This window comes from Pseudopipra pipra, chromosome 3 (genome assembly GCF_036250125.1).
Source record: "Pseudopipra pipra isolate bDixPip1 chromosome 3, bDixPip1.hap1, whole genome shotgun sequence".
NCBI lineage: Eukaryota > Metazoa > Chordata > Aves > Passeriformes > Pipridae > Pseudopipra > Pseudopipra pipra.
This window is the reverse complement of record NC_087551.1, coordinates 74,535,199-74,551,348: the sequence shown is the minus strand read 5'-3', so window position 1 is coordinate 74,551,348 and position 16,150 is coordinate 74,535,199. Positions and strand designations below refer to the sequence as shown.

Sequence of the window (16,150 nt, the reverse complement as noted above, 5' to 3'; positions counted from 1 at the left end):
TGATTCTTTTATGGTGAGAATGTAATACCAACACAGTACATTGTACACTGTGTCTTTGGCCTTGCATTGCACTTGTCTATTAAACAGTCACTAGACTAACAGTATGAAATGATGTTATTTCAGGTTATGACCTCAAGGATCATGAGGTGTCTGGGAAAAGGATAAGAAGACATTTTAGGAAAGAGGTTTTTCCCATGTGTTTCCCTTAATTCTTAAAGTTGCTGTATCTTCCAGATTGTCCCAGGGCAATGTGATGGTCCTGCTACAGATTTAGGACATACAGTTATTACTCTGGCATTTTAGTATTATACCTAACTTAGAAAGGACAAATATCAGATTTGAATAGATCCTGTCCTTATAAAGGGATGTAAGAAGAGAAAGAAATGTATAAATTAATTTTGATGCGCTAATTTGATGAAACACTTGAAACATCAGAAATTATTCAGGTATATTTCTCAAAACAATAAAAAATTAAATTATAGATCAGGAAAGAAAGGCTTTTCCTTATTTTGGGGTGTTTTTTTCATACACTTCTGTCTTTAAAGAGTCAAAAAGTATGCATGTTAAAGTTAAGAAAATATCAGCACTTACTGTCAGAATTAAGAGCAATTCTTCAATGTTGCTTTCAGGTTTCAACTGCTCTTTGAACATCCCAATGGTTGGATGCTTCAAATAGTAATAGGAAGCAATACGGCCGTATGTCAGAGGTTCAATGCTGCGATTATCCTGTTAGAAGAGGAATCAAATATACGTGGTTGCCAAGTGGTTCAATATTAAGGGTTCCTACATAACTGTGAAATATGTTAAGACTACTTTAAAAGAGAGAATAGCAAAAATGATTTAGCATCATACTTTAGCCACAACAATTTTCAACATATGCCTTACAAAGAGCTCCATAGACAAACTAACATCTCAAATCAAGGAGCATGTATCTTGCTGTTCACAACTTTTAGGAGCATGTATCTTACTGAATCTTGTAAGGCATAGATTAGTCTTACCTCCCCAATTTCAATACAGTAGGAGCATTCCAAATCAAACAGGGATTTCTCAACAAGGCTTGAGAGGTACTTATTCATAGTGTCATGGCTCACATCATCCAAGTTATAGTAACTAGATAAATTGAAAACAGATGCATTACATGAATATTTTTTACACTCTGAAGATTTCTAACAATAACGTCTTGTAAGAAAACTATCAAGGCTTCTACAAAACACTCATACTTGGAACAGCAACTATCCACATTAAACAATTAAACACAAAACTATTATCTTATAAAGACTAAAAAGAAATTCATAATTCTTAAACGGTTTGTGGTAGTAACCAACATATGACCAGCATGTACATATGGAAAGATGGCAATTTATCTGTCTATTAATAGAAAGGTTGATACAAACAGAACTGGACTGGCTATATTGTGTTATTGGGAAAATTTTCCTGATTGCATAAGTACACTTTCCTGATAAGCATGAAAGTGGACAAGCAATAGTAACACAAGTACCAGCATTTTAACTACAAGAGAAAGAAAGAAAACCCACCCAGGAGAGTAACTGTTCTTACATCCTGGAACTCTGAAAGTAAAAGCTAGGCATATAGTGACATCTCTTGAAATATTAAACTTACACCAATTCAAATGTTAGTGTTGTTATATTTGTGTCATTTTATTCTCAAAGTTAAAATTGCTAAAAAAAAGAATAAGGTATTTGTCAATGTGGTTACTTCATATATTCACTGTCATATAAAATGTTTAGGTAAACTATATAGTCACAAGGGTTCTTTGTCTTCTGTGGGAAGGAAAACTGTTCATACTTTTATGCCAGCCTATAAAAAAGACACGGTGACTGAAGTTTGCACTCTTTAACTGTAGAATTAAGGCGCATTAATAGATTTTTACTCACACAAACTAACATAAGTCCAGTGAGAACTTTTACTCCAGACAAAAATGCAGTAAGAACTTGTGTCCTTGATTCAACAGAGACACCAATTCAAAAACTAACAATTAAGTTCAATGAGCAATAAAGAAAAACTGAGTATGCTCTGAAAGGTATAAAATTCCGAATTTAAGCAGAGCAATTAAATCATGCAATTTCAAAGCAGAATTCAAACAAATAAAAAAAAAATTGATGATTTACTGAAATATTAAAAACCACAATAAAAAAGTTAGTCCCCGTTCATTTAATTCTGTCAAATACTGTCGCACAAATAGACTACTGAGCAATGATGAAAGATGCTACTTTGTTCTAACTGGTTGCTTTACTAAGACTTCCTACTGTTATGATGGACTCAGCATCTCCACTTGAAATAATACCACATGCTGTAAAGGAGAGTAGGTTCTTTCAGTGCTATTTTGTGCAGGTGAACAACTGGCTGTAAAAACACTGCTGAGATTAATTTTAGCCAATTTTACAAAGTTACAGCTGCACCTGAGTTAGTTTTTTAACTCCCCTTATTACCAACTGAAAGAAATATGTGCTTGCAGAATGCTATTAATCTGAAGTATTTTAAGATCTGCTTTAGGATGAGGTGAAATGTAATCACTGATGAAAAAAGAAAGAACTTTAGACAACCAGTGCAGTTGTTGATGCTATATTTGGGCAGATGTATCCCATTCTCTGAGTTAAGCTCGATTTCATTTTCTATAATGCTGCTGTTTGAAAATTTCAAAAGATGGAATTGCATTTTTATACACTACATTCTTCCATAACTGCTTTATTTACAGAATCTGATTTGCACTATTATTTTCTTAAACAAGGTTTTTAACATTTATCTTTTTAAATAGCAGTATCATAACTTAAAAAGCCTAAATGCTAAATAGCAGTCTTGTAATTTCCAGATTTTTTTTCCTCTTGTTATTAATTCCAAATTATGGGATTAATTCTGTGAAGCTTTGAATGTTTACTTATAATTGGGTGAAGTAGGAGTAAAACAGTACTACCATAAGAAAAAGACTACAAAAATCTGTTCTGATAGCAGTCAGCTACATTAGACAACAACAAAGCATAGATATATGGCAGTGGAGTATTCAACTCCGACATTTTATATGGGTTCATGCTTAAAACATAGCTATTGTCCAAATCCAAAACAAACTGAGAGAAATATTTGTATTGACTAAAACACTTTATATGGTAGACAGCCATATATTATCAGCCTCATGCAAAGAAAACTTCTTGTAGAAAAAGTACTTTAACAGTATTTTTGATGCAACCTAATTTTCATGAGTTCCCTTTTAAATTTACTGAAATAATAGTGATCATACAAAATGGTAAATATTTCCACCTGCTCCTTTTATCTGCCTGACACCACTGAAAACATTGTCTCTGCTTATTAGCAGAAATCACTTTGTAAAATTTTGTTTACCTTTTGAAAATAATTGAGCAAATTAGCTAGATAACTTGTTTAAGGATGTGAAAATATTTTCTATTTCATACACCTAAACCACTAATAATTCATTAGTATTTTTCTCTAAATTGAACAGAACACCACTGAAATGCTTATAATTAAGGTACTTTGTTGTCATGGTATTCAGACTTCCACCATATAATTTCAGCACTTTTATTTGCAGTACCATAACACTGATGATTAATACTGATAAAACAAAGGAAGAAACATGGGCAGTATGCTGAAATTCTTTACTTGGACTTTAATTTAAGACACTAATTCAAACAGATTTTATCTTGTGCTCTGCTTAATCTGTATTATTTAACATTGAAGTTATAATCATAAAAGGCATTTATAATGCCTTTTAAAAATTACGTGAATTTTAAATTTGCAGCTTTTTGGTAATTTTTTTTGTCAAAGGAGTAAATATCTAGCTGCCTAGTACAAATAAAACAATGTAAAGAAAAATTTTAAATGGTTTGCAATCTTGAGTGAAGTGGTACCAGTATGTTTTAACTACTGTTTGTAATGGGGTAAATATAATTTTGAGCACACCCACAGGATCTTCTTGGTAATTCAGCACATTTTCCCCTAATAAAAATCAAAGTCATTCATCTTCAAAGACTGTGTTAAAATCATTGGTGTAAACAGAGGTATCATGACATTAGACAGTATTTTCAATGTGCAGGCATAAATGCAAGTTGAATTCTGCATGTTGGTATGCTCCAAGTATAAAACCTGCATTGTACCTGAGTTCCTCTATGAAGCCATATTACCTATCTATTTAATTACAGATAAAGAATAAAAACAATGCAGTTTCATGCTCACTGCATTGAATCATCTAGTCATTATTTTCCCTTTGCTATAAACAGACAGCCTACCTTTTTATCAGCACACCATTTCATTTATTTCACAGTGAAGCCCAGTTTCACAATAATTGACTTGTCAGAAGCTCTAATTTATGAGGCTGGGCTCTGTAAGCCTTCTCCTATATTGGACTCAACCTGCACACAAGCAGGGTTGAATATTTACAATGCTGTTAACAGGTGCTGAGTTGTTTAATGATTCTAATAGCCAGAAGCGCACTGAGAAAGCCAGCGGGATCACAATTACAGGCTGTTTGAACACAACAATTACTCGTCCCCTGAGAGGTGTGAAAGTCAAAGGCAGTTTTATCCTAATAGCATCTAGCACATGGGCTAGACAGGCTAACTTCCATTAGTAGTCCATAGGGAAAAAGCAATAACAAACCCCTAGGTATCATAAAAATTTACAAAGTATGTAAAATTTAAACAATCAAAAGCTGAAGGAACTTTTTATTCTCTTTTAAAAACATATTTAAAATCCCCAAATCTTGTAGAGCTTAGCAAGAACAACAAACTGTGAAACATGAACTTATTTCTCTAATCTAAGGAAGTGTGGAATTTCATCAGCTGAGAGAGACAGAGAGACGTGCAGGAACATAAAATGTAGATGAAGTTACACAAAACATTTAGGATTTAATGTGAATGGTGGCAATCATTTCCTGTTTAGCTTATGTAAACCTGACCTGAGATCTCTCTGGGAAATTTTTCATCAGCCTTGAAATGGTCCTGCTATAACTGTCAATGCTGTGAAGTCATTTGTTACAGCACCATGTTTTTTATGTTCAGATTATACGGTAGTAATGGTGACACACATAATGAAAATTGGTGACAGAGTCAGGCAAAAATATTAAAAGAAAAAACTAGCCAGTAGGTCTTTTGAAGCAAATGCACGAAAAGATGAATCCACAGCATTTAGTTTATAGCAAGAAAGTGTGCTTTCTAAGATTTTACAGTTCTGAAAGCAGAATTTTGTTATTAACAAGTATGAGGGAGCATAGATAGTAATTTTTTGTAAGTCCCTTTACTGCATTCATCAATTATATTTACTTTCATCAGCTTGTGGCCTTCAGCAGCTGCCATCTTCAAATGGTACCATGGAAATGGTATGAAGTATATGGCACAATTGATGAACCTTCATAGCCAGAGAGCTATGAATCAATGTACCAACTCACTCCTGTTTTTAAGGCATTACTGACTGACTCTGGAATCCATGACTGGTTTGCTAAAATGCATTACAGTGTTCATAAATGCTGCAGACAGTTATGTCTTTCTGTATTTTACTTCTATCATATTTTCTTGCATCCGTATATTTGCTCATGCCAAGTATGAGAAATAGATACACTGCTATCTTTAATCAGCTTTTAGTATACTGTACATTGTGGCTATGTAAGAACAAAAAACCAGTCCAACTTCTCTGACATCATCAAGGTATTTTCCTCCACATCAGTGCTTCTAATCATAACATTTACAAGAAAGTTTACCTCCCAAGATGTGTTGATGAGAAATGAGAGGTAATAGACGCACGTAAATTTCCTTACACGTTGATCGGACATTTCTTTTTCCTATCATATATTCCAACAGTCAATTTGTACAGGTAAATCATACCCAGAAGTAGGAAGACAATTATGTGAATTTGCTTTCTGAATGCAGATATGTGGGGTCTTCAGCTTTGTATTCTCACCTAAGATTGCAGCAGAGTGGGAATAGGAGCTGGCTCAAATGCTCAGCACCCTGGGGCTTCCCTGTCTGACAGACTCAGAAAAACTTTATTTGTCTGAATATTTGGTAAAACCATACCATGAACTACATTCCTGTACTTTTCACATCATTGTGACCCTAACAATTCAAAAGAATGAAATTCATAATGTCTATAGCTGTCATTTATGGAATATATACATAAATGCGTATGTATCTGAGCATGCATATAGATCTGAATGTCACTGTAAAAGGAAGAGTCCACCCCGTGAAATATTTCTTTACCAACTCAAAATATGAATATTGGTAATTACTGCAGTGTAATATACTTGCCTGTTCTAGCTTCTTTTAGTAGCTACTGCCAAACTTTTTCATTTTATCTCAATCTTAGCCAATTTAACTTTCTTCAGTAATTCCCCCTTCTGATACAATTCCAAACTAACCCCAAGATTCTGAATAGTTGTGATTTAGGTCACTGAAATAACATATGTATTCTATCCTGACTGACTTCTATCCTGATATTACCTGTCATCTCAATACCGAAAACTATACTGGAGCAGTATATAATTATAATTTGTATTCAGATGTTTTATTCACATGCTCAGCTAGTCATACTGTGAAACTGAAATTTAAAGTAAAACATAAGTGTATGAGGATAAGAGCATCAGTCTGAGATAATTTATTTATAATTTATGCTGTATTATTAATTCACTCCAGAAAACTTTGTAAGACTGATATAAAGTGAAAAAAACCCCCTTAATAATAATTCTCAGAATGAATTAATAAATTTTTTTTTTCAGGTCTTCACAAGGAATTTACATAGAAAACTGATTTTGTAAGTGTGTACATGTACACAGATGCACTCTCATATATATTTATAAATAAAAAAAATAGCCACACACATTTTAAGAGTGATGTGATATGTGCTCTCAGATTATCTAAAAATTAACTTTCCAAATGAAAGGTGATTCTGCTTAACTTTACATATGTTGTAAATTTCTATTTCTCTTTTGCTGCACACGTATCTGGAAAATATCATAACCTGATTTACAGAAAATGTTTCCCATAGCCATTTCTCTTTTGTAGAAAGTTGCAGCTTATAAACTTATATAAAGGTAAAAGAATGAAATAATCAAGGCATTTCAGACAAGGAAGGAAGATAGATGGACCTGTCAAAATAGCCCCTTGCAATGAACAGGATACTTCACTGATCTGTCATGTGTGACCTCGACTAAGTAAAGAACATACCGACCACAGCTCTACGTGGAAAGGAGAACATGTTGTAGTACTTGACTGAAGTAGCACAGAAACTTTGACTTAACATGGGGAAGAACAGAGAAGAAAAAACTCTGGATATTGAGACTGATGCACTTTGATAAACAGTTTTATTTGGACCACCCCTCTTGTTTGCAAATCATCTCCTGAACAGCATGTGCACAAGTAGTTGGTGTGCCTCTAAACAAAACTAGCACTCAGCTACTCTACTCCCCCAAATCAACAGCTGAATTGCTCCTCTCAACTAGACTATTAAAACCCATTCCACAGATTTTGAAAGACAGAGGTTCATCAAACAAGAAAATTAAAATGGTTTGATGAAAAGAAGTATTTTACATGCAAAGATTTTCCATACAGTTAAAAAAAATAATCACAAGTTTAACAAATTATCTCAAGTTTGCCAGAAAAACTTTCATAATGACTTGATGTTTTGAAGAAACCTGGACACTTAGAGCAAAAGGATACTTTGATCTCTATCTCACAATAAACGTGGACTACCATTACTTAAACAGTACAAATTGTAGGCATTCTGTAAGGCATTTTATGATACTGGATGGGAATAGGATGATCCTACATTTGTTTATGCAGCTTTAACATACAAGTACCTAAAACTGGCAATAAATGAGAATATAAATCTTCTGCATATTATCTAATCCCCATTATTTTGGGGATTTACAGCATCACACGCAATGACTTTTATGCCAATGAATCCCAAGGCAATTTAATAATCATGCATACAGGAATTACTTATTCATCACTAAGGTACAATCACCTGCTGTCTGGAAAATAGTTCTTGTTTCACAGTGGAAAGTCAACAAAATTGCTGTGGGGCAGGACATGATAAAGAACACTTCTATCAAGTGACACTGAGTGGGTACTGGGTAAACCAAAAATCAGCAATTGTGCCCCTACTCTTTTGAAAAAAAGTAACCCCCAAAATCTTTGGATTATTACAGGCTGCAAATAGTTCTTGTTTCGTAATATCAATCAATTCATATGCTCATTTATGGCACAGTAAACTCCATTCATATTGCAATTTATTCAAAGTTATCTCAACTATCACTGACTTCTGTTCATAAAACTTCAGTTTTCCTTGGATGTATCTCATTCAAACACTGACTACTGGAACTGCTTGCTTGGCTTGTAGGAGGTCTGGAAATACCCCAGATAGTAGGTCCAGGAAAACTACTAACTGGATAGTTTAGTAACTTTGAATGAAACTTTATATTATTATCTTATCAAAGAATGGAATGCATGCACATTCATTACATTTGTGCTTTGTATCTAGAAGTGACCTCTTTGAGAGAATTAATAATATCCTTCATTTTTCTCCTTCATGACTAAATATAAAAGGAATGCTGAGTACCCGTGTGGATGACACAGGGGGTAAAGCAGCTCAATTTGTGAACTGTTCCAACCTGCATGTGTGGCGTTCCAATGGAAGACTCCAAGTTCACTAGAAACTTCAACAGACATTCCTATTCTAGCATTATGGTCATGACTACTCAAGATCTGTTCATCTTGCTTTTCGCTACGAAGGCTCTATATCTCATTATGAAATGGGTTTTTTCTTCCCCTCTCCTCCCAACTTTCTTTCAGAATAACAGAACTTTTGCTTTAAATTTGAAATTGATAACTCCAGATTTAGCTTTCCATGACAGTAAGGAAACTGCAGAGAAAAAAGGACTGTCAGTCCATGCCAACCTCCAGTGGAAACCTTCTTTTATATTGGGAAGAGCTTGGCATTCAATTAAAACAATGATATTTCTATATTCTACACTTACCTTTGGGCTATATGTCGTGTCTTTAATAATCTACCTACCACAGATACCACACGATCAAAGCTTGCCAAAATCAAATCAACTAAAGAACTTTACCACAGTAAGTCAAGAGCAAGACATTTTAAAGTAACAATACTTATTCTTTATACTAAAAAAGTACAACATCTAACCTACACAAAATCAGAATCTAGCTGCTTGTCACTCTCAGAAGAGAAATACCTTCCATATAAATGTATGCATTTTGTTAGCTATGAAGTGAGAAGGCTGAATGTTTTCCTTAGTTTACAGTTCTAACACTCTGCATTTTTTATTTCTCAAGAAGACTAGATGGAAATTCTGTTTGCTTTGTGGGAGATCCTCAGCATAGGACTAGATTCAGAATTCAAAACTAATAAAGACTAAAAAGGATTAAAGAAAATTATTTTATAACCTGTAGGCTCCCAGCAGCAGTTGCCCATAAAGAACTCAGCTGAAAATCTGGCCAAATGTTATGGATGTTAACATGATTTCAGAAATACAACATTCTGGAGTACATTAAAAATATGCAGTGATCTAAATGATTAATTCCTTATTTGCCACATTATTTTGGCAGGGGAGTGATTGATCACACGGCAGGTAACATACCATTTACCCAAAACAGCATTGTGACAAAGGCAGGCTACATAGCTGGAACAGCTCAGAATGATCTGCATACCAGCTGGAGCTAGGCAGGATGATAGCAATCATCAAAAATATTGCACACATGGTTTCACCAGGATACCCTAATGAAAGCAAACCTTATCACAGAGAAACAGCTGATAGCTATTCTCTTATTTATTAGGAAAGCCCAGGTCTTAATAAATTTTCTAAAGAAAACTGGGCAGAACATATCAATGTGGTAGCTAAAAAAAAAAGAATTGCATTATAAATACAATATCTGAAAGAATGTGATAATCTGCAATTTTATTTTAGGGATGCTGATGTAGTCCTCTCAATAAGGCTATTTTATAGTTGTCACCAAGCTGTAAAGTTATCTGCCAAAAAATGCATTTATATTTAGAGAAAAAATTATAAAAAAATGTGCACACAAAGATTTATTCCATGTGTGGGCCAGTAATGCTCCTACACTGGAGACTGCTAAGTATTCTAGGCTCCAACAGCAGACGGATCACCTTTGTGTCAACTCTAACCTCAAGTTACCTTGAGAATAAATTGCATTTGTATTGTATACTCACCTTGGGTTCATTATAAGTCGACGGAAGAAGTAAGTCCAGGTGATATAATCCATTGCATCCTGCTTAGATGTAATAGTTCCAGCAGCAATTTCAGCATTCAAGTGGTCAGCCAGCACTTCTAACAAGCTGAAGAACAGGAAACAAGAGGACTTAGCTGACTTTACAATCACAAAGACAGGTAATATATTTCGTAGAGTTGTCCATTAAAAGGTTTATTACTTTTAGTCTGAAAACACTATATATTTATCTTCTGGTAAAAGAGAAGAGCGGAAGAAGGGGGAACGTAATTGCAAGGCCAGTCATCTCCTTTACATGATAGTGGAATGAAGCTCAAATTATTTTTTGATTGGACCAAGAATGCACAAGTTTAAGTCATTCATGGAATGTATTCAGATGGAGCTACTCAGTGGTAACTTGTGAATATTGTATGTTGACCATATGATCATGCTGGTTTAATCCAATAGAGAATCATCTGGAAAGACAAACAGGAAATGAAACAGTGGCAATAGCTTAGCTAATACTCGACAAATACTTGAGGGTTATTAAAATTACATCAAAACTGCTTTCCCCAGATTTTGCCTCATCTTCATCCAATGTTAAAAAAAAAAGAAAAAAAGAAGAGCAGCTACTTTTACCCAGAAAGATCTAAACTCAAAAACACAGAAGAACAAAAGCGGTTAAAGTCATTCTTAAAAAATAAAATACTGTGTCATTAAATGGAACAAAGACTTCCATTAGGGTATCTAATGAGATCATGCCTGGCTAGAGTTCAATCAGAGAATTGCAAATATCCTTAAGGTTCAATTTAATTTTTCTCATATTATAATCCTTTTTCTTTTCCCAATGTTCTTTCCCTCTTGCTAAAAGTAAAGAATAATTTGGCTTGAGTAGCTGTTTTACTGCTCTATACTGCTGACTGAATGCTTCTAAAGGTCAGAACTGCAGGTGTTCTACACAGATTGTCCAACAGAAACTGGACAGATGATCCAATTCCACAATAATGAGTGCTTTTTCTTTTGTTTCTAATGTGTGGTGTTTGAGGCCTATGATCAGGGAGAGCACAAGGCCTGTTATATGAGTTGAGTACTCAAGTCTTACAACTAATACATAGACAATGGCTTTTATGAAAAACTTTAATTAAAAAAATATTAAGTTTAATTTTACGAATTGGAAATACTATACAAAGCTGATAAATCTGCTCTTTGGCAGAACAGACAGGAAAGCATTCCAAACTAAAACCCCTCCAAAACACTCAGATAGTTTCTCTTTGAAGACATGAAGCCTCTTCAAATACTTGATCATAAAAGTGACCGAGACAAATCTAAGTTAATTGGTTCACAACCTACACAGAACTTAGGGAGATTGTTATTAATATGTGAATCTTCATCTGAAAAGTTATCAAATATTCTTTCTTTATAGCAAAAGATGGAATTTATCAAGTTACAAAGTAAATATATACACATAAAACGAGCTACCAGGAACACAGAATATTTATAGTCTTCCAAACAGGAAAAAGGTGTGATTACTATTGTTATATTGAAGATATGATTTCTTTATTTAGAAACATCACTTACCAATGAACAGAGATATTTCTTAGTGTATGCTAGTGCCATGCAGTCTGGATATATCATCAATATTTTAATCACACCACTCTTTTGACTTATTTGCTATCATTTTGAAGAAGTGCAACTCCTAGCCTTTTGTGCTAAATGAAATTTCTATGTTAAAAAAGTGTGGTTTCCTAAGGAAATGAAACGTATGTCCCCACATTTTCTGTTTGAATAAATTATGTGTCTGTCTGTGCACCACAGAAGTTAATTTTCAAATACACCAGTCCATTTCCACTACATTTCATAGGTGGATTGCACTCTCAAGCTCCTACAAATTTCCTGAGCAGAATAAAGCTCCCATTATTGCTTATGTTGAGGGATGAAGTTTCCTTAGGAGAACAACACTTCATCACTGAGAAAAGCTTTCTGTAATATTCATGGTTTATCAGATGTCTGAGAATTCCTCCATGAAACATGCATCTACAGGAGTTGGGCTTCTAGTTGAACAACTAAGAATATTAAAAATATCAAAACCAAGGCACAAATTACATTACGCCAGACAGCAAACTAAGTTCAGAGAGGCTGCAAAAAGGTAGTGTTTCTACATTTCTGACAAAAATGTTGCAATTTTGAAAGGAAAGATATGTTGAAAGTGTATTAGTAAGAGTTTACACCATGTAGATTTCTCGTTGAACTTGTGAAATTTTGAAGAATGTAGTATCTATAATGATACAAGTACTCTAGGTAAAAAGTGTTAGAAACTCACCTACTTTTTGCTATTAAGAATTTGTCAAAGAATTTCGAACAGGGCTCTGATAATCATGTACAGTTGTCCTAAACCCTGCCCATGAAAACAGTTTGTGTTCTCATTTACATGTCTGAGACAACACCTGGAACCAGAGAGGTATTTGTAGTATTATTTGGGAATGGACTGAAGAGCTCAAAAACGCTTGAAAACTCAGGGAAGAAAGATGGGTAAAGATGGGTAATATGCTTTTGAAAATTATCTTCCTCTTGACTCCAATATGTAGGAGTTTTCCAGCACAGGAATTTTGTTTCCACTTCCTCTGTTCCTCATTTGTAGTATTTGCTTTATCTTTACCTTGATTCCACTGGGAAAGGTTCATAAAGGAATTTTTTGTAGAAGTCTTTCTTAATATCATGAACTAGAATTACAGCTTTTCCTTGGTCATCAAACTGTGGTCTGCCAGCACGTCCCATCATCTGAAGTACATCTGCCAAAGAGACAACAATGTATAAACCAAATGTATTTGCTTGGATGCACAAATAAACGTATTTATGTCTGTATAATATACAACACAGGATTTTTGTTTTTTTCTATCTCAGATAACTTTATGATGAACTTCTTTCTGGCAGAGACTTATCCTCCTGCATACTGAAACACCACCACTGCAACAGAATCCAAGCTTATGTCTAATACAAATTTCATCTACTCTCCTTCCATTCCACATCCATCCCTCATTTGGTCACATGCAATTAAAGATGATGAGTAAGAGAACTCATGAAGGCAACAATGACAACTGTGTATTTTCCAATTTTCAAATATTTGACTTCACATTTATACAAGTTTCTCATATAAGCTTTTCTGCTAGATACGATTTCCTAGGTTTTGAGTATTTGAGAGATAAAATGCTAAAGGCAATATCTAATTCCTGAATGTGATGTTATTTACCACTCAAATTTCATGACAAGTTATATTAGTTAATAGCACAGGATTAGAGATGGTTTCATGTCCTATGTTGTCCCTATATCAGATCACAATATACAAATTTAAAAGCTGATACAGCTAAAGCTTACCTCTACTACTCTGCCTACACACCACTAGTTGCACATACTAGTTAATGACTTTTATGAACATTGAAAATACTGGTTTATGCAAAACATGCTCAACTTGCTAGCTGCCCACTAAGATAAGTATGCTTATCATTTATTTGTTTGTGTCTTATCTGAGAAGTGCATCTGCACACGCTGTTTTGTGTCCTGCTCAACAGAGCTCTGATTCCTTTCTGGTACCTCCAACTGCTGTTTAACTTAGAAGAAACAATGGAAAGCAATTCCTAAGTAAGTTTTACATCTTTATTTTAAAACTTTTTAATGTTTTGTTTATTCCCTATGAGCTCTATCATACCTGCCCAACATGTGGCTTGCAGTACTGGGCATTTTGAAAAGAGATTTCTTTGAGTTCAGAATCAATAAGCTTTTGGCCCAAAGCTCAGCTGGGTAAAGAAAATCCAGAGATAATGGGATACATCAGTGGACCATTATAGGAGAAATAGACACCCAATGGTGAGTTTTCAGTAACATGTTTTCACTTATGTACTGACAAGCTATATAGACAGCAATGTTTTTTTTCAGTATATTCCTTTTGTTAGTTTAGGAGTGACATTAAAATGTAAAAATGAAACTATTTAAATCTGCTGCTTCTGAACAGGTGTATGCACAGGAGGGTGATGAAATGACTTTATTGTGGTAAATTAAATTGTGCATAATACCATATAGGAAATGGATTTATTAAAAAGCATCAGGAAATTGTTTTTGCCAATATCCACTATGTAATTATACAAACCCAATATTTTCTTTACTGACTATATGTTCCTTGGCCGCTTTTAATCACTGGACTAAACTCCTGAAATGTTAAATATGATCCAACTGGCTGACTAAATGAATGTCTGGTAACTGAAAAAGGCCCTCCCCAAAACCTCTGACTTCACTCAAACAAGCATTCTTGCTTATTTTGAAATTACTGAACACTCCACAGTGATTCATTCTGCCCTCAGCTGCTTCCTTGGAGCCAAATGCATTCCTGATACAGAAAGGTAACTTTGGTAGTGAAAACCAAGTAATACCATGATGGAGCAGCGAAGGCATAACTTGAGGGCAGCATTAAAGACAGTATTGGGAAATTTTTGGAAGTATTTCAGAAAGAAATTAATTACATTTCATTTTATTGCTGCTGCAAAACTGTGCTACCTATCCACAAAAATTCCAGATGCACAAATATTCTCTAGAAAGTTAAAAATAAAACTGCTTTAGGCAAACGACACCACATGTTTCTTCATAAAGTAAAGAATCTGCATTTTCTGTTGCAGTGCAGACAACAAAATCTGAATGCTTCCATCACAGATGGTGGTATTCCATCCACTCCCTCCCCCATCCCAAGTCTTATTGAAAAAGCAGGAATTGAACTCCCAGTGCTGAAGTTGCCTGAATTAAAAAAGGCAATAAAGAGTAAAAGTATCAGCATTCTCTAAAGCCTTTGTGAGTACCTGTACAACAGGTTTCTAAAACAGCATATAAAGTCTCCCAATGCTTATTGAGTTTCTGATTTCTTTAAAGTACATTATTTTCTCTATTACTGATTTCTGACAGTCCCACAGATTCAACACAAAATTTAAAGTTTCAGTTGATTTCTTTCTTTGGCCCTTTTCCTCATTCAGCAATAAAGTCAGTCATCACTGGTCTTCCAGTCGGCACAAGCAAGATACTACTTCGCTGCCGAGACTATTTCTAGTAAGTTTACATCACCCAAAGCCTGTCACAGACTACAAGTGTGCATGGATAAACTCCCAGGTCATACCAGAATCTCTGAACAAGACAGTTGGTCTGGAAATTGATCCCAAGTTTCCTGCAGAGCACTAACCACTAAAATAAGCTCTATGATGGGTTACTTGAAGAACTAACCCCTGTAGTATTTTCAGTTTGAGGTTTTTTTCATTACTAAACTCCTCTTACTGAAAAAGAGTGCACGGGTGAAAAGACATTGCATAGCTAAAAAGATGTAAGTTCTCTATTTACTTCACAAATAATATTTGGATTGTCCTTAGGTGTATACATCACTAGTGTAGCAAAGGATTATTTAATAATAAACTTTCTCTTGTGAAAAGAGAAAGGGGAAACAGAACAGGAAACCTGGAATAAATTTAGCTTGTCCTCATTCTTCAAGCTTAGTACCATCCAGACAAATATTCTCCCTGTCTGAACTCTGAAAGAAGTTCTTCCATGGTTAACTTTCTAAGGCTGGTTGAAAACGCTGCAGAACATGAATTTACCAGAGCCAGAAAGCAATAAAAGTCTGTGTCAAGATCGAAATTCAAATATTTAATTTAGCTGCTTATTTCTGAAGTATTCCTTACATCAGTGAACATACTAGACTAGTTAAGGTTTTTCATTTACTGTCAAGTTACTTTGTAAACACTTTATTTTCTCATACATGTGTGATTCAACTGTTGTGTTTTAAACCACGGCTAAGTTTACGGTTGGAAATTTGTTTCTATTTAGAAAAGGTTTAAAAAATGAAAAAAAAAATTGCAGGCATGAAGACTTCCTTTTATACAACTAACTACATAGCTAAATTGTCTCTTTAATTGTTTAAT

The 16,150-nt window shown here is 34.4% G+C and overlaps 1 protein-coding gene across 2 annotated transcripts in view; it reads right to left on the bottom strand.

Moving 5' to 3' along the window:
• The window catches only part of ASCC3 (activating signal cointegrator 1 complex subunit 3), a 262,911-nt gene that overhangs the window by 39,043 nt on the left and 207,718 nt on the right, over nt 1-16,150 (bottom strand). For both annotated transcript variants that reach the window (XM_064649888.1, XM_064649889.1), the window contains exons 33-36: nt 12,859-12,991; nt 10,207-10,332; nt 999-1,110; nt 592-726 (exon numbers count right to left, since the gene is read on the bottom strand). In XM_064649888.1, coding sequence (XP_064505958.1) covers nt 592-726; nt 999-1,110; nt 10,207-10,332; nt 12,859-12,991 — 506 coding nt within the window. The remainder of the gene's footprint in view (nt 1-591; nt 727-998; nt 1,111-10,206; nt 10,333-12,858; nt 12,992-16,150) is intronic.